We start from the raw sequence: 19,037 nt of genomic DNA on the forward strand, positions 1-19,037 counted from the left end.
GTTTGGATTTATTTTGTTAAGTCCCTGTTCAGGTCCTTTTGTCATTTTCCTTTAGTTTTCTGTCTTTGCTCCACTCTGCATTTTTATCTCCCAAAGTATGTCTTGTGCCTCTTTTTTCACTGAAGTGCCTGGCTTAGGTTTACTTACCTTTAGAAATGAAAGACCTGTGTTCTACCAACCCCTCTTTTCCCCTCATTTCTGGGGTCAGCTATCAGTGCAGTTATTCTCAGGTGTTAGTAGAAAGTAGACAAATTAAACCAATGTCAGAAATACAGAAGGGATTCTTTCATTGGAGTAATGTCAGGCTAGATTGGGTTAGTTGACCTCCATTAAAGGCCCATTCTAGTTTTAGTATCATAAGCTGCCAACTCCTTTTAAATATGTGTAACTGGTTCTTTAGCACTTTAACTATCTCTCCCTTGTAGTATGCATATAATTAACCTGGGGTGCAGAAACTGATACATAAAAACCAAAATGCCAAAAGTTTATTAACATTTTTTTTTTTTTTAATTTTAGAGAGAGAGAGGGTACATGCAAGCAGGGGAGAGGGGCAGAGGGAGAGAGAGATCCCATTATCCTGGGATCATGACCTAATCCAAATTGAAGAGTTGGACATTCAACCGACTGAACTACCTAGGCAGCCACCCCTGCCATACCCAGAATTTTAATCTGTAGGGAGAAGTGTAATTATCAGATTCACTGAATTAGGTCATTCTGTTCTCTATGCAGGCCCATAATTCTCAACCAGTGGAAGGAACCCGTAAGAATCTCGAAGTTTTGGGATGCTTTATAAAATGACAAACAGTGCCTTGGGAATTTTAATATGTGGGATGCCTCCTACTTAAAAATGACTGCCCTAGCAAATCACTGTTAGTGTTGGGATTTTATTGACCCTTTTAGTTATGTTGGAGAGGAGAGGTTGAAAACATTGCAGTAATATATATAGGAAGGCAGATTTATAGTAAGCAGGTTGTCTATTAAGCTTAGAATCAGGGGCACCTGAGTGGCTCAGTCGGTTGAGCTCCTGACTTCGGCTCAGGTCATGATCTCTCAGTCTGTGAGTTCAAGCCTTCCGTTGGGCTCTGTGCTGACAGCTCAGAGCCTGCAGCCTCCTTCTCTCTCTGCCCCCACCCCTCCACTCTCTGTCTTTCTCTCTCCTCTCTCTCCCTCTCTCTCTCTCTCTCTCTCTCAAAAATAAAAAAACATTAAAAAATTAAAAAAAAAAAAGCTTAGAATCAGAGCCCAGGGTAATTAGTTATATGATCCTAATTGATGTCATCAGACTGACACATTGATGCATCTGTCTCTATTTTAAGACTTGGTTTCATGGATCTGATTGATACTCATGTTTATGGGCAGGGGCACTTTCTTCCCATGTACTAAAGTCAAAATTCCAAATTGACCTTTATAACTACTATGTCAGTAATCCTAATATTATTAACAAATAGTTTCGTCATACAGTTTACTATAATCTAGTCATGTCTCCATGATGTTACAATATGATTACCTTAACTGAGTTTTGGTGCACATTCTTGGAGGATAGCTTTATATTTGTACGTGTATTGGGGTCTATTTATGTTCTTAGTGCTTGGTACTTCTAGGTGGCATTTCAGACAGGGTGGGGATAGTATTTTGGGGTTAAGGTTGTGGAATGTGAGGATAGTGGTGTATGTATCTTTGGATATTTTCTTCTTTTATCCTGGACCTCTACTAAACTCAAGAAATGGGATTTTCTTCCATCATCTTGGAGCCTTTCTTCTCCAGACCCATTTCTGATCTATTTCTTGGTATTAAAGTGTGGATCACCGACTGTCCAAATCTGTTTTCTTAGAAGGCTGTCAATATTGAGAAGTAGACTGTCTTTAGAAACCATCCGGACAGGGCCAGTCCTACTTTGGATGTTCTCCATTTAATCACACTTCTTGGCAGTTGCTGTAGAGTTGGAAGAGTTGGGTTATTGGTACCTTTGATCTCTTCCCCTAGTTAGTAACTTAATTTGCACCTGCATGCTGTGCATGCTTTTTTTTAGCTGTTTTATTTTTTTACCTGCCATCTAGTGGCTGAAATGTTGCTATACTGTTGATAAGCTGAACCAATTTTACCAAAATAATGAGGCAAAATACCTAAAGAGATTATGTTGTCTCCCCTCTTCCTCCCTCCCCTTGATAAGATTATTTTTAAAGGTACCACTCAGATGATTTTCAATCTTTGAATTGAAGGTTTATTTCAAATAATCACTTGTTTGGTGGTTTATATTATTTCAGCCCAAAGCTTTGATTTACTTTCTTTTAACTTATTTTTGAGTTGGACAAACTGTTAGGGACATATCTCTGCTCTGTCATGTTTTTCTTATCGAGATGAAGTCTTAGGGGATACCTGTGTTTCAAATAACAGCATTTTTTGATAAGTCATTCTTGAAAATTAATTAGGTATGCTTGGTAAAGTACTTCTACTCATAGCTTCTGAGATCACTTGATAACTTTTGTTGGCTGTGTTACGATTATCTTATTTGGTCGATTCTGATCTTTTTTGGTTGAACTTAATTCACCTCTTTTGCAATGTTTACAAAGTTCAGTTAGAGTTAAAAGATTAATGATTTTGTATCTTTACTTGATATTTCTGGTTTTCACTTATCTTGACAATAAGTTGTGCTTTCTGCAAAATAATAAAGTGTTCTATCATGAAGTGAGTTACAGAATTAAAGATATGAGTAAAAGTGATCCATAATCCCACTACCCTGTATGTATCTTATATACAGTTGAGATAATAATTTACTATATCCAATTTTGGCACTTGGGGAGCTACATAATTAAAAAAAAATGTTATACAGTAATACATGTTCATTGTTTGAACTTGAAATATCATAGATTACCAAAGAAAGAAAATAAAGCTTACCTGTAACCTTATTACCCGGAGAAAACTAGAGATCTTACTTGGCACAGCAGTATATAATTTTGTACTTTTCTTTTTTCCTCCCATAATGTTTATATCAAAGGCAATTAAAAATGTCATTAAAAGTTTACTGTAAACAATTCTAAGGGCAGCCTAATTTATTGTGTGCATGTACTAGTATTTACATAATATAAATGCCTAATAATAGTGAAATGATAGCCTATTTGCTTAGTAATGTGATAAACATCTTTGTGGTTAAATCTGTATTCTAGATTACTTCTTTAAGACAAATTTCCAAAAGTGAAATTAAGTAGGCCCAAGGATTTAGACTTTTAAAAATAAATATAGCTAAGCTGCTTTCTAGAGACGTTCTGTCAACTTTTACATAATATAATTTGACCTTAACCTATTCACATTTTTTATCTGAGTCCTTTTTCAGAGGGAGAAAAACAGATAAAATTACACTCAATATGGTAAAGATGATACACAGTGTTTTTTTAGATAAATTTTTAATATGTATTTTATGCTTGACTCCATAGTTGCATGCAAGATTTTATTTTTAAGTTGTCTCTACACCTAACATGGGGCTCGAACCCACAATCCTAAGATCAAGAGTCACAGGGTCCACTGACTGAGCCAGCTAGGTGCCCCCAAATTTGACTACGTTAGATACCCTGTATAATTGAAATCATACAGTATTTGTCCTTTTGTGATTGGCTTATGTCACATAGCATATTGTCCTCCAAGTTCTCCAGGAAAAGTTTCAAACTTTTCAGTATGTAATAAGCCCATTTAATTTTACATACGTAACCTATTTTTGTTATTTCTGTGCATAGCAAATTTATCCTAAGTGTTTTTCAAATGAACCAAGTTCACTTCTAATAAATGAAGTGTATCAGGTAGACTTAAGGTAATACTTGGTGCTATGATAAGCTCTTAAAACCCTGTAGTTCAAAATAATAAAATTTTATTTCTCAGAGAATAGTGCAAATGCCATTTGGTGGATGCCATGCCATGCTGTGACTCAGGGACCCAGGCCCTTTCTAAATTGTGACTCATCCAACCTCTAGAACCATGCTTCAAATTTTAGTGTTTATTAGAATGACCTGGAAGACTTAAAACACACATTTGGGCCCTACCCCCAGTTTTTGATTTATTAGGTCTGCTGTGGGGTTGGTGCTGAAAATTTGCATGTCTCACAAGTTCTCAAGTGATGGTGCTGTTGCTGTTATGGGGACCATACTTTGTTACCCCTGGAGCTGAATTTGAGAGCCTCTGCTCTAGGCTCTTGGTTTTCTTTGCTTCTTCTAGCTGCTGGAGAGAAAAGCATCACATTCCAGAGGTTTTTAGAGTGAAGCCTGGAAATGGTATACATTGTTTCTGCCCTACTTCCATTGACTGGAACGGAGTTACATAGCCACACTCAATTACAAGGGAGGCTGGTCAATAAAGCCTAGTTTGTGTCCAAGAAGAAAAACAACCTGGATTTAGGGAACACATAGCAGTGTCTGCCACACACACATTTCAAGATAGGAGCAACTTAAGTTTATTTTTTAATGTAACTGAAACCCCACGGTGCCAAGTTTAATTCATTTATGTGGAAGAGGTCTTCAACAGACGTTCTCTATTCTCTACTTCTCAGTTCTAAAAACTAAACTCTTAGAAAACTTAAACATGCCCTTTGGCTCACATTCCTAAGCACATTCGTTTTCTAAAAACATGCCAGGGACAATGTAACCAGGAATAGAGCATACTAATCCAAGAATTAAATTTTGTGTTTTGAATTACTATTTATACTGCAGAGAATTCCATATATATACATGGATACCACTCCCACCCTGCTCCTCTTCATTAGCACCAAATATATGTAATTCCTTTAGCAAAGTGAAGACACTTCTTTAAATGATATGTTAGGGGACGCCTGGGTGGCTTAGATGGTTAAGCGCCCGACTCTTGACTTTGCCTCAGGTCATGATCTCAGGGTTTGTGAGTTTGAGCCCCCCAGGCTCTGCCCTGACAGTGCGGAGCCTGCTTGGGATTCTTTCTCCTTCTCTCTCTGCCCCTCCCCTGCTCTGGCCAGTACAAGCACACACTCTCTCTCAAAATAAATATATGTTAAAAAAAAAAATAGGGGCGCCTGGGTGGCGCAGTCGGTTAAGCGTCCGACTTCAGCCAGGTCACGATCTCGTGGTCCGTGAGTTCGAGCCCCGCGTCGGGCTCTGGGCTGATGGCTCAGAGCCTGGAGCCTGTTTCCAATTCTGTGTCTCCCTCTCTCTCTGCCCCTCCCCCGTTCATGCTCTGTCTCTCTCTGTCCCAAAAATAAATAAACGTTGAAAAAAAAAAAAATTAAAAAAAAAAAAATAATATGTTAGGATTAAGCAGGGAGTCTACTTTGCTTCTAAATAAATACCAGCACCAATCATGTAATCAACTGTAACTCATGAAAAGTTGATACTAAATTATTTTTCTGGTTAATTTAATGTACAAAGGGAGAAAACCTAGAGACTGTGTTTCCCTTTATTATTTTTTTATTTCTTCATTACTCTATGTCACTTTTTCCCCCCGAAACTATTTTTGAAGTTCAATTGCTTTAAAATAAACAACTACAATCATCTGCCACCTTTCTGAAGAACTGGGGAAGTGTGCCTAAAAGCTGGTGTCAGTACTCAAAGAAATGTAATGTGACCTGATATTTCTGTTTTGTTGGAGAGGTTTGTTTTTTGTTTTTTTTTCCTCATTGTAGGTATATGCTTATTTTTTTTGGTCCACTCATAGACCCTCTCTGAAGGAGTAGCTGACATACAAGAAAGGTAGAGAAAGTTTGGTTAAGAGAAAATGCTTGTTGATTGGTCAAAAGTTTACCAAATTATTTTATGTCTGCCAAACCTGAATGACAATACATGACGAAAGTGTGCTTTAAAAACACAAATTTAACTACCTTTTCTTTTAAGAGGAATTTTTTTTTTTTTTAGGTTTATTTATTTTGAGGGGGTGTGGTTAGGGACAGAGAGGGAGAGAGAATCCCAAGCAGGCTCTGTGCTGTCAGCACAGAGTCCAACGAGGGCCTCTATCACGAATTGTGAGATCATGACCTAAGCTGAAATCAAGAGGTGGACACTCAACCAACTGAGCCACACAGGCGCCCTAAGAGGGAATGTTTGTAATAGTTGATAAGGCACACACAAATAAGCTGAGAATAAGGAAGGAAACCAATCATCTGAGTGGACCAAATGGAGGTCACAAAATTATGCATTAAAATTAATGTGGCTTATTCAAAGAGTATTTACTTAATACTTTTGACACAATCTGATAAACTTATTTTCTGATTAGAAGGATTGTCAAGGGAGGGACTGTTAAAAGATGGTCATGTCACTGACCTGACATCAAAGGAGGAAATAAACTGAAAACTAGATAAGAACTAAAAAGTAATACCAATTTGGTCTCGTTTAGTGTAAGATTGAATAGCAGTTTCTACAGTTTGTGCCTAGTGTTTTATGTGTTCAATGGAAACTTGTGCTTTATTGCTAACTTCTTTTATAAATCCAGCAGTTGGTATTTATAAAGTTGTTTAAGAGTAATGTCTATTACTGAGTAGTTTTTGAAATGCTATCCTTTTGAGGGTACAAAAATAAAATATATACTACTGTCTTCTCCCTATAAAAATAATACATAAAAAAACGTGGTTAAATTGATAAATTTCATTTAGCTGAAAAGATTCATTTGTATGAAACATTTTTTTTCCCCTGGGGGATGCTGAATAAGTGGAAAGTCAGTTTATAATTAAGTTAACAAAGCCTTTTTAATGAAATTTAATAAAAATAAATTTATTCTTTAAGCAGTTTGGGAAGGCAGCTAACTACACCCTTATTTCAGTTGATGATGTGCTAAGAGTATTTTCTAAACAGACTTATTGTTGACAGTTAACTTCTTGCTATTTTATGCTTTTTTTTTTCAATTTTGGGAAGAAGATTCAGTTAATTATGTGGTTTGCGGTATGTAATTTAAATTCTGCCTCAAAGTGCCATGTGTTTGTGTGGTTTTTAGTTCTTAACTGAAACTTTGAGGTCAATATTTACACTTGGTGGATTTTTTCCCCCCAGAGAAAAACCACCTACTTTGAGCATGAACTTCTAGGAAGTGTTCAGGGGTGTTTATTTGGACTAGAATTGAGAATAGGAATTATATTTTATTTCTTAAAAGTTAGTATATAAGATTAAAGACTTTATACAACTTTTTGAAGAACCTTCATATAGCTTGATATTACAGAAAAGACTGAGGAAGCATCCTTTGCCCTTAACCATAAGGACCTATGAAAGCAGCTCCTTATTTATTCCTTTGGTCTGGGACTATAAATATTTGATCCTACAGTGCACGTGGTGGATTAAAGTATCTTTCTTCTGAAAACAATAGTATTCAAGATAGTCAACTGTTAGGGCAGAGCTCAGTCTTTTTTTTTTCTGACAGGGAAATGATCACTCCTAGTCCACAAAGGGAGGACTTGTCTCCTAGGATGTTTTGGCTTCTGCTTGTCTGGGCTATGAATAAAAGCTCTTCTTTGCTAAAGCAGTTGCAGTTGAACTAATAATAGTGGGATATGGTTCCTGTAAATGGAAGCCATTAGGTTTATAAGTTTGATTTGGCATGTGTAGATCCTTTTAAGGATTACTGTTGAGTCACTGGAATTTAGAGAGAGGGAAGTGAGAGTGACTGACCTACCCCAAGGTATGTGGGATTGCCCTTTTCCTTATAGATAAAATTGGAATTGGTTTTATTTTCCTTCCTAAAATGGGATGGGGCTTAACTGTTTAAAAAGGGAAGGATATGCTTAGTAATAAGATTGTAGGTGAAATTCAGTTACATTAAATGCTATTGCAGTAAAATTTTACATATAATCTGAATGTAAGCCCTAATTCTGCTACTAGTTAGCTGTGTAATCTTAGCACTTTAGTTGTTCTAAACTTTTCTTTATCAGTAAAATGGGAATGATAATAGGAAAAATCAAGCTTGTGTAAGAATTAAATAAAAAACAAAAATGAAAGTCCATTGTGTTGGAAAGACTATATAGTAAGGTAAGGTATTGTATTAAAATACGTGCAATATTTGGGAGATTCTTGTACTAAAATATTATTTGTTGTTTATCTGAAGTTCAAATTGAACTGGAGGTCCTGGGTTTTCTTTTCTCTTTAAAAAATTTTTTTTAATGTTTATTTAGTTTTGAGAGAGAGACAGCAGGAGAGGGCAGAGAGAGAGGGAGACACAGAACATGAAGAAGGGTCCATCCAGGCTCTGAGCTGTCAGCACAGAGCCCCACTGGGGCTCAAACTCACAAACTGAGATCATGACCTCAACCAAAATCAGATTCTTAACTGACTGAGTCACCCAGGTGCCCCTATTTTTTCTTTCTTAACCTGACAATTCTAGTATTATAGTATTCTAATGTATTCTATGACTGTGAAACAAAGAATATTGTCACTAAAAGGAAGAAATTTCAGTTGCTTCTTTCTCTTCATTCTCTTATTTTGATATGGAAAGCAAGGAAAGGTAGGGTTTACTGACTTTGACTATAGTAGTGGTCCTCGGAAGCTCAAAACTATTTCCTATGTATTTTACAAATTAGAGATTCATTTAGAATACCAAGTCTCTTTTAAAAATGCACATATTGAATTAGATATCCCTTCATGTAAACTACCTTAATCCGACTATATAAAACTCTAATTACAATGTGATTATATAGAATATTTTTTTTTAAGTTTATTTATTTGTTTTGAGAGAGCGAGAGCGTGAGCAGGGGAAGGGTAGAGAGAGGGAGAGAAGGGGAATCTGTCAGCGCAGAGCCTGATGCAGGGCTCGATGCTCTGAACCGTGAGATCATGACCTGAACTGAAATCAAGAGTCGGACGCTTAACCAACTGAGCTGCCCAGGTGCCCCTATATAGAGTATTTTAGTGGAGACTGTGGTTGGAGAGAGATTAGCAAATAGATACTACCTAGGTATTGGGAGTTTTTAAGTGTGAGAGGAATACCAGAAGGGACCTAAGATGACCTTGCCTATTTAATTATTTAAACACATAGCACTTTGTGCAGAGTAGGTGCTAGGCCAGAGATCTGAGCAAAGCATTGAAACGTTTTAGTAGTAAACTTTTGTGATATTTTGTAAGAGCAGTAAATAATTTTACTGCTTCCAGAGATCAAATAGTTGAGAAGAATTTTAAAATTTATAGTTACAGAATGTCATATTCATACATGTTTTTGTCAAAAGCTTGAGTAGGAGTGAAGTAATCCCATTTAGAAATTGAGTTAACAATTTGCAAAAACAAGAATTTTATCTGTTGGGTCAAGTCATGACTAAATCTATCCAGCATTTGATTTGTAATTATGATCACAGAGTATTATGTGGAAATGTGTGATTGCCTTCACTCCAAAGTTTAGGGTTATGTCAAGAGTACATTTACCTTTATCAGTGTGAATTTATTTAACATTTTTGAAAACTTATTTAAGTAAGCTGTGAATGTCCATTGATTATGAAACAAAATCACACTTTAAAATTTGGATCTAAATGCTCCTTTTTCTAATTTTAGTTGATTCTCATGGAATTGGTGTTAACAAGTCTATATATACGTATTCTTCAGGATCTTGTTCCATCTCTTTTCTGATCATATCTAGTTCTGTCAGTCTCTTGTTCATTTTAGTTAACTATAGCTAGATTAGCTACACAGTAATTTCAAGGCTTTATTTGCCTTTTTCCTCAGGCACAAGGAAAGTGGCCTACACAAATTCACCATTTAAATCACTTGTCAAGTAGTTGGCTCAATTTTATTTTCTCCAGAGAGCACTAGACTTTGAAATAACCCTGATAGGTATTTTTCAAATTCACTGATTATATTAATGAGGTTAAATTTTTATGATAATTTAAAATTAGGAATTTAATTGGACATTTTTCTATATTATTTGTGTTTATTACACAGAATATGTGACTATATTGTCACATTATTTAATAGAGACATTTGAAGTAGATACTATATATGGGAAGTTTTTAGGCAGTAAATTGCTTATTGAACAGATTAATCCTGTGAATTCTTAATTATTTTAAGATATAAAACAATATCATTTATTCATTAAAAATTTTTTTTCTTGACGTTTATTTATTTTTGAGAAAGAGAGAGAGAGAGAGAGAGAGGCAGAATGTGAGCTGAGAAGGATCAGAGAGAGAGAGGGAGACAAAGAATCTGAAGCAGGCTCCAGTCTCTGAGCTGTTAGCCCAGAGCCTGATGTGGGGCCCAAACCCATGAACTGTGAGGTCATGACCTGAGCCGAAGTCCAATGCTTAACCGACTGAGCTACCCAGGTGCCCCCATCGTTTATTTTATTTTATTAAAATTTTTTTTTAACATTTATTTATTTTTGAGAGACAGCACAAGCGAGGGAAGGGTGGAGAGAGGGAGACACAGAATTGGAAGCAGGCTCCAGGCTCTGAGCTGTCAGCACAGAGCCCAACGTGGGGCCCAAACCCACCAACCATGAGATCGTGACCTGAGCTAAAGTTGGACACTTAACCAACTGAGCCACTCAGGTGCTCCAAGACAACTTCATTTAAAAGCTAATGTTACTTTATTTAACTAAACAAATATATATATATATGTAATGATTATTGAGGAACCAGACTTTTAAGTAGGTCTATCAATATTTACCATATTAAAACTATAACTTGAAACACTTAAAAAATTATCAGTTAATTCATTTAAAAACCATAGTACTGAAAAAAAAATAAAAAATAAAAACCATAGTACTGAACCCATTACATGTTAACATATATGCCATAACTATTTTCCAAAAAAAAATTTAGTGAGAAAAGTGGCATTGTTTTACATTTTGTACATGTCTTTAATGCCCGACTTAATAGCAAACCAGAATTCTTATATCTGCTTTTACATTTAGACTATTGCAATTTTATCACATGTTATATAGTTACTGGAAAATTATACATTCATGAGAGAATGAGAATGGAATAAGGTATATTTGTTATTAAAATCATTTTTTTTTCCAGGGCGCTTGGGTGGCTCAGTCGGTTAAGTATCCAACTTCAGCTCAGGTCATGATCTCACAGTTTGTGAGTTCGAGCCCTGCGTGGGACTCTGTGCTGACAGCTCAGAGCCTGGAGCCTGCTTCCGATTCTGTGTCTCCCACCCTCCCCCCCACCCATAAATGAATAAACATTAAACAAATTTTTTTAAATAAACAAATAAAATAAAATTGTTTTTTGTTTTCTTGTAGACCCCTGCAAGGATCTCAGGGACTTCTTAGGCATTCCCCTACCACACCTTCAGAACCTCTGTTCTAGATAATATATACATCTGTAGAAATGAAAGACTCAGAAGAAACTCTAGATAAAAAGATTTCTTGAAAAAAACTGCATCTAAAAGATTAGTAATTTCACTGTGTCATTACATCCAGTTTGTGTTCATAGTTCTCTATTGTCTCATAGTTTTCTTATAGTTTATTAATATCAAGAGTCAAGGTTACACTTGTTACATGTTACATTTGGTTGATATGCCTTTTAAATTGTAATCTGTTGGTTCCTCTTCCTCTTTTTTCTTTGTAGTTTATCAGTTGAAGAAATTGGGTCATTTGTCCTTGTACAGTTTCCCTTTTTCTGGTCTTGGCTGAGTGCATCTCTGTGGCATAGTTTAACATGTTTCTCAATCTCTGTATTTCCTGTGAATTTGTAGTTAGATCTGTAGAGCCTTGATTAGATTTGGTTTTAGTTCTTTTTTGGCTAAATTTCTTAGGTGACTATGTGTATTTTCTTTCACATTCCACCAGGAGGATGTCTTTTGTGATGGTAAAATCAATCTGTCTTTTCAGGTTTTGTTAGCCTAATTCATACACCATAAAATTCCATATTAGCTTTTCTCTAATGATTTTAGGATCTGTTGCTAATTGTTGCCCTAATCCAGTATATCATTTGGAGTTGCAAAAGATGATATTCTAATAATCAAGCCTGTTAGTTGGGATTCTTCAGTAAAGAAGACCTGTTCCTTCATCTACTCTTTCATTAACCTTAAATAACATTTGTATAGAAAGGGCCAGAATAAAATTTTTGATATTTTTTCCTCTTTATATGCAAATTTCCAGAATAATTAATTGGTACCCTAGCAACTTCCAAAGATGATTAGAGAGTTTGGGTTTTTGTTTTCTGGTTTTCTTTAGATTTGAATTTACAGTTTTTGTCTTCCCTTCCTTCATCATTCCTTTTGGACATTCATAGTTGTCCTATCTTTTGACAAATTGAAGCCCTTTGACGTTGGCTCTCTTGCCTTTGGCACAGCCTCAGGAGATTTTGATCGTTTACTTATTTCCTGAAACAAGATGTGTTAAGCTCATCTTATACATTTATTTCTCCAGACATGAATAAGGAATGTGACCCTAGTTCCTTTCAGTGGGAAATGGTATTTAGGGATCATAATCTGGGTGACATTTATATTCATTCCTACAAGGTTGTCATTATTGATAGGCCTTTTGGTGGACAGAGCTAGGGAAATTATATTTTATAGGAAGGAAAATAATTCATGAGTTCTGGATGCTATTTCAAATTCAAATGTAAGATTACAGAGATTTTACTTTATTTTTTATTATACATTTTTTTCTTAACACTGAAAATACTGGTTCTAACAATGTGGTTATTAAATCACAAAATTTTAGGGAGGACCTGTTCTGTTTTATTAGAAGATTGGGGCCTAAAATACCTAAAGGGACCAGGTAACTAAACAAATAAATCAGGCCTGCTGTGAGATTGGCAGGGGCTGATAAACAGAGAATGGCAGGGGCTGATAAACTGGAGAGCATATGTCCCGCTTAATGGAAGCATGTGTGATTGGCCCTAGGTGATTTTTAGTGAGATAAAATACAGGCACAGTATTGCTTGGTTTCCACATTAAAAATTTAATGTTACGTTAGTTTCAGTTGTATGGATAGTGATTCAACAAATCTATATCTTATACCACACTCACCACAAGTGTACTACTGTCTGTCACCATACAATACTATTACAGTATCATTGACTATATTCCCTCTGCTGTGCCTTTTATTCCCATGACTTACTCATTCCATAACTGGAAACCTGTACTTCCCACTCCCCTTCACCTATTTTGCCCGTCCCTGGTCCTCCTTCCCTCTGGCAACCATCATTTTATTCTCTGCATTTATAGGTCTGATTCTGCTTTTTGGTTTTTTTTTAAAATTTTTTTTTCCTGATTCCACATATGAGTGAAATCATATAAATATAAATCATCTTTCTCTGATTTATTTCATTTAACATAATACCATCTAGGTCCATGTATGTTGTCACAAATGGCAGTCTCATCCTTTTTTATAGCTGTGTAATATTCCATTGTACATATACATTTGTGTGTGTATGTGTGTGTATATATATACATTTTTTTATATGTGTGTACACACACATGTATATATACACACATCACATTTTCCTTATCCATTCATCTGTCCATGGACACTTAGGTTGTTTTCATACCTTGGCTATTGTAAATAATGCTGCAGTAAACAGAAGGATGCATGTATCATTTTGAATCAGTATTTTTGTTTTCTTTTAGTAAATGCCAAGTAGTAGAATTACTGGGTCATATGGTAATTCTATTTTTAAGTTTTTGAAGAACCCCCTACTGTTTTCCACAGTGGTGATACCAATTTACGTTCCCATCTATAGTATACAAGGATTCCTTTTTCTCCACATCCTCATCCACTTGTTATTGTCTTTTTTTTCCTTTTTTTTTTTTTTTTTCTCCAGAGAGAGAGAATCTTAAGCAGGCTTCATGGTCAGTGTGGAGCCCGACAGAGGGCTCAATCCCATGACCCTGGGATCATGACCTCAGCCAAAATCCTGAGCTGAAATCAAGAGTCAGATGCTCAACCAACTGAGCCACCCAGGCGTCCTTGTAATTGTTTCTTTATTTTAGCCATTCCAATAGGTGTAAGGTGATATCTGCTTGTGGTTTTGATTTATATTTCCCTGATGATTAGTGATGTTGAGCATCTTCTCATGTGTCTTTTGGCCATCTGTATGTCTTCTTTGGAAAAATGTCTATTTAGGTCCTTTGTCTATTTTTTGATCAGATTCTTTTTTGTTGTTGAGTTGTATGAGTTCTTTATATATTTTGGGTACTAACCCCTTATCAGATGGATGTATCATTTGCAAATATCTTCAAATATCATTACAAATATCTTTCAATAGGTTGTCTTTTTGTTTCATTGATGGTTTCCTTTGCTTTCTTTTTATTTTGGTGTAGTCCCAATAGTTTATTTTTGCTTTTGTTTCCCTTGCCTTTGGAAATGTATCTCAGAAAATGTTGCTGTGGCTGATGTCAGAGAAATTACTGCCTGTGTTCTCTTTTAGGTAGTTTTATGGTTTCTGATCTCACATTTAGGGCTTTAATCCATTTTGAGTTTATTTTTGTGTATGGTGTTAGAAAGTGGTCCAGTTTCATTCATTTACATGTAGCTGTCCAGTTTTCCCAACATGATTTATTGAAGAGATGGCCTTTTCTCCATTGTATATTCTTGCCTCCTTTGTCATAGATTAATTGACCATATAAACATGGGGTCATTTCTGGGCTCTCTGTTCTGTTCCATTGATGTGTATATCTGTTTTTGTGCCACTACCATACTGTTTTGATTACTACACCTTTGTAGTATACCTTGAAGTGTGAGATTGTGATACTGTTACTGAAAAACCCAAGTTCAGATACTTGTTGCACAAAAAGCCAATGCTCAAGAGACGAGTTTTGGTTGGAAAGGAATATGAGCTTTATTCAGGCGGCCCACCACCTGGGGAGACCGTGGACCCTTGTCCAAAAACCAATTCTGAGGTTTCTACCTGGCCCAAAGATTTTTAAAGGAACTTTAGGGCAGTTAATCAGTAAAAGGGGAGCACAATGATCTGTAATACTTCTTGATTGCATGCATGCAGATTCAGTGGTGCCAGCTACAGATGTTATCACAATGCCTGGGGCAGTGGGGAGAGAGGTTGTACAAGAGAGTTTCCTTCAGGGTTTTTCTAGGAAACAATACACGATCTATAGATATACCAAGAAAGTTTTAGTTAATTGATCACTCAGCTAAAGGTGCTTGCTAACATTTACAGACTACTAAATTGGCCAGAGGGCTAAGGCAACACAGGCAAATACTTACAGCTTTGTTTTTCTATCTCATGATTGCTTTGGCTATTCAGGGTCTTTTGTGGTTCCATTTAAATTTTAGGATTGTTTGTTCTAGTTCTGTAAAAAAATGCTGTTGGTGGTTTTCACATTTTTAAAAAGAAGTCACAAATCCAGATATATTATGTGAACTTATATTTAGCTTTTAAATATTGACAACTAATTCAAATTTTTTAAAAGTCCCATTTGGACCAAACAAATATTTTCTTCCATAGGCCATTAGTTTGTGACTTCTTGTGGAAGAGCTCTAAGGAACTGATTGTTAAGCTAGCCTTCTAGACTTCAGGCAAACTGAAAAATAAAATGGGAAAGAGTAGGAGGAAGAGGACTTAATCATCTTGGTTTTGCTAATCATGATGCATTTATTTATCTAACTTCTCTTTTTGAGCTTTTTAAAAAATTTAAATAGCTCTATTGATCATTAATTTTGTTTTTTGTTTCTTTTTTCACATTCAAAATAGGAACTGACACCGTCTCAGAAAAGTGGTGGGAATGTTCTTCAAATGATGTATGAGAAACCTGAACGATGGTCTTTTACCTTCCAGTCATATGCCTGCCTCAGTCGAATACGAGCCCAGCTTGCCTGTCTCAATGGCAAGCTCAAAGATGCAGAGAAACCTGTATTATTTTTTGAACGATCTATATATAGTGACAGGTATATATAAATAACTTGCACTTATCATTTTGGAATCGTGGCTTGGAATTGACTTTTTTTTTTTCTGTTTCCTGGTAATCAAAGTAATAAGAGAGGCTGTGTTGAGGAGAAAAATTACCTTCAGCAATTTGGTAATCATGACATTAGGGAAGTACTAGTATTAATAATTGCTAGCTTCCATGGAAGCTTTAGGGAATATGATAGCCATTTCATTCAAATTTGCAGAGAAGGTTTTTTTCCTCTAATGCTCTTAAAATTCTCATCTACTCTGATTAAATCTGGATCTATATTCTAGACTGCATCTTGAGCCAGATCAAAAATCTCTAAGGGAGCCTTAGAGTTACCTTGTTTATGCAAAGATTCTTTTAAGCTAGAGTGTTGGCTAAGAACAACGGTTCTCAAACTTTTGGTCTCTGGACCCCTTTCCATTCTCTTTCTTTCTTTCTTTCTTTCTTTCTTTCTTTCTTCCTTCCTTCCTTCCTTCCTTCCTTCCTTCCTTCCTCCCTCCCTCCCTCCCTCCCTCCCTCCTTCTCTTTCTTTCTTCCTTCCTCCCTCCCTCCCTCCTTCTCTTTCTTTTTTTCTCTTTCTTTCTTTCTTTTTTCTTTCTTTCTTTCTTTCTTTCTTTCTTTCTTTCTTTCTTTCTTTCTTTTTTAAGTTTATTTATTTATTTTTGAGAGAGGGAGAGTGCGCCCACACGTGAGCACACAGGAGGGGAGGAGTGGGGGAGGGACAGAGAGAGAGGGAGAGAGGGAATCTCAAGCAGGCTACATTGGGCTCACATTCACTAACCATGAGGTCACAACCTGAGCCAAAATGAAGAGTTGGACACTTAACCAACTGAACCACCCAGGCACCCCAGGATCCCTTTCTATTCTTGATAATTATTAAAGAGCCCAAAGAGCTTTGTGTCTTATTGATATTTATGTTATTAGAAATTAATGTTGATAGCATTGTGATTTCTCTTGAGATCTGATGACACTTAATATATAAGGTTGGAAGGGTAGCGCAAAATATTTCAGAAATCAAGAGTTCAGTATATATTTGTTTTATACTGTTTGATAAGATATGTAGATCCAGGTTTAATCAGCTGGTAGCAGTGTATATTGTTATTTGGTGGATGAGGAGTTTAGAACATTTCATGTGTCTTTCAGCTCTAGGGCTAGTAGGGGAACAGCAAGGGAGTACCCTCCCGCACCCCCCGCCCCGGGTGTTCTGTGCTGAATGTAGAGGTGACCTCACTGGTAAACTCTCTCTAACCAGTGCTGCTTGCTGGTAACCCCTCATTGAAGCAGACACCATGTAATTATTTTTTTTGTAGTTGTAAATCATAACCACTTTACAACTACAAATCTATTTCCAAAGAAATAGGACCGTGTTTATTTGTATGTGCTATGGATGGGGAAAAAATGCCCTCAGCTATAATGTGTAGATTTTTTCTAAGCTAAAGGCTGATGTTCAGTGAGACCTTTTATCACATCCCTTTGTATAAATTTAAGAAACAGGGATGGAGAATCTTCATTTCTCTGAGATCAGTATTTGTAATTTAAACATATAAATAGATGATTAAAAACCCTAAATAAGAGTCCAGACCTCCCACATCCCCCACAGTACATGTAGATGTGTTACATGACTTCTTTCTTTCGTGGACTACATACTTTTTTTTTTTTTTCCTTTTTAGCCTATCTCATTCTAAGCATGCCTTTTTTTTTTTTTTCTTGAAAGCTAGGTTGATGCAGATGTTATTAAAAGAAAAAAATCGGAGTCTCAACAGTAAAAAAAAAAAAAAAAAAAAAGAAAAAGAAATTAATGTTGAGAAATATAAAGGACACTTATTTATTTAAAATTAGTAATACTAAGCCCGTTACGTATTAGTGTAAATAACATACTTGTAAAATTATATTTTTCAAAACAAAAACATTAGATAGAAGAGGATTGTTTTACATTTTTACAAATCTCTTTAATATCTAACTTAATAAAAGACAGCTAGATTCTCATTAAAGCCTTCTCTATCTGTATACTATGTTCTTTTGGTTGAAATCTAGTGTATAAAGTAATCTGGCCTCTCACAGAACTTCTGGAAAGGTCTTGAGGACTACCAGGCATTCTTACACTATATTTTTGAGAACTGCTGTCCAAGAACATATTTCTTATAGTTGGAGATATTCTATTTTTTTTTCCTGCTAAGTTATTATTTGCCATGGATTTTGGGAGAATGTTCCATGTCCAGTTAGTAGATCTCCTTTCTATTTCTTTGTGTTTTTTGGAAAGGAATTATGTGTTGATGTAGACTCTCTTTCAGGTATGTTTTTGCATCTAATTTGTATGAATCTGACTGCATGAATGAAACAGAGTGGACAATTTATCAAGACTGGCATGACTGGATGAATCACCAGTTTGGTCAAAGCCTTGAACTGGATGGAATCATTTATCTTCGAGCCACACCAGAGGTGAGACTTAAAATTTGTTTACTCCATTGACAATTTAAAGTAATATTTAGAAGTCCTTTTAGTGGTATGCAGTGAAGGCAATTTAGTTTAGCTCCACTCCCTGCTCTACTCCCCACATGCAAATTAGAAATTCATAACTGTAGAGAGAGGCATTCTCTTTTCCTCAGCAAAGTAGAAGCCCACATTGGCAAGTTGCTCTTTTAGGCCCTTTTCTCTGTGCTTTCTCCATTTTCTTCTTTATTCCTTCCTGACTTTTGGAAGGTCTCTTATCTATCACAGCTAGATTAAAAATTTTGCTCAAGTAACTGCTAGAGTTTAGGCTTCTTGGTGTGAAACTTTGAGTGTTTAATTACTACTGAATTTCCAATGTCTAGAATAGGGCCTGGGTACGTAGTGGGAGCTCAGTAAATATTTGTGAATGAATTAACAAAGTCGGTGGAGGTCCATTTTAAGAAATCCTTTATAGTTCATGGCTTGGAATGGGTAGGTAGTAGCAGCTTCAAGTGAGAAGAGACTTAGAGGACCATTGCCATTTTCACTTAAGGGAGCTTACTTGAAAATGTGCCTTTCATGATAGTTTGTAATATAGCTATTCTTGTTTTTATATGAAATTATGTCATGAGTCCAGGAAGACTAAGTGGATGCCCTTCATAAAGCTAACCTAAATAAGAGCTTACGTTTATTAACACATTTCTGGTTTTGGTGCTTGCATTTCAGTTTTGCTGTTTTTTATTCCTGTGTCTTCCCTAAGCCACAAAGTAGGCTCTGATGAATATAAATTTCATGACTTCTAGTCTGAAAGGATACTGTGTGGCT

General features: G+C 35.9%; 1 protein-coding gene across 2 annotated transcripts in view; it reads left to right on the top strand.

Annotated features, from left to right (window-relative positions):
* The window catches only part of DCK (deoxycytidine kinase), a 33,285-nt gene that overhangs the window by 8,818 nt on the left and 5,430 nt on the right, over positions 1–19,037 (top strand). For both annotated transcript variants that reach the window (XR_006964304.1, XM_047091176.1), the window contains exons 3-4: positions 15,581–15,774; positions 18,074–18,221. Coding sequence is in view for 1 of the 2 variants with exons in the window: in XM_047091176.1 (XP_046947132.1) it covers positions 15,581–15,774; positions 18,074–18,221 (342 nt within the window). In the remaining variant the exon portion in view is untranslated. The remainder of the gene's footprint in view (positions 1–15,580; positions 15,775–18,073; positions 18,222–19,037) is intronic.

Source organism: Lynx rufus, unplaced genomic scaffold, assembly GCF_022079265.1.
Source record: "Lynx rufus isolate CCGP_SWC_20201006 ecotype Redwood Valley unplaced genomic scaffold, mLynRuf1.p SCAF_3, whole genome shotgun sequence".
Taxonomy (NCBI): Eukaryota; Metazoa; Chordata; class Mammalia; order Carnivora; family Felidae; genus Lynx; species Lynx rufus.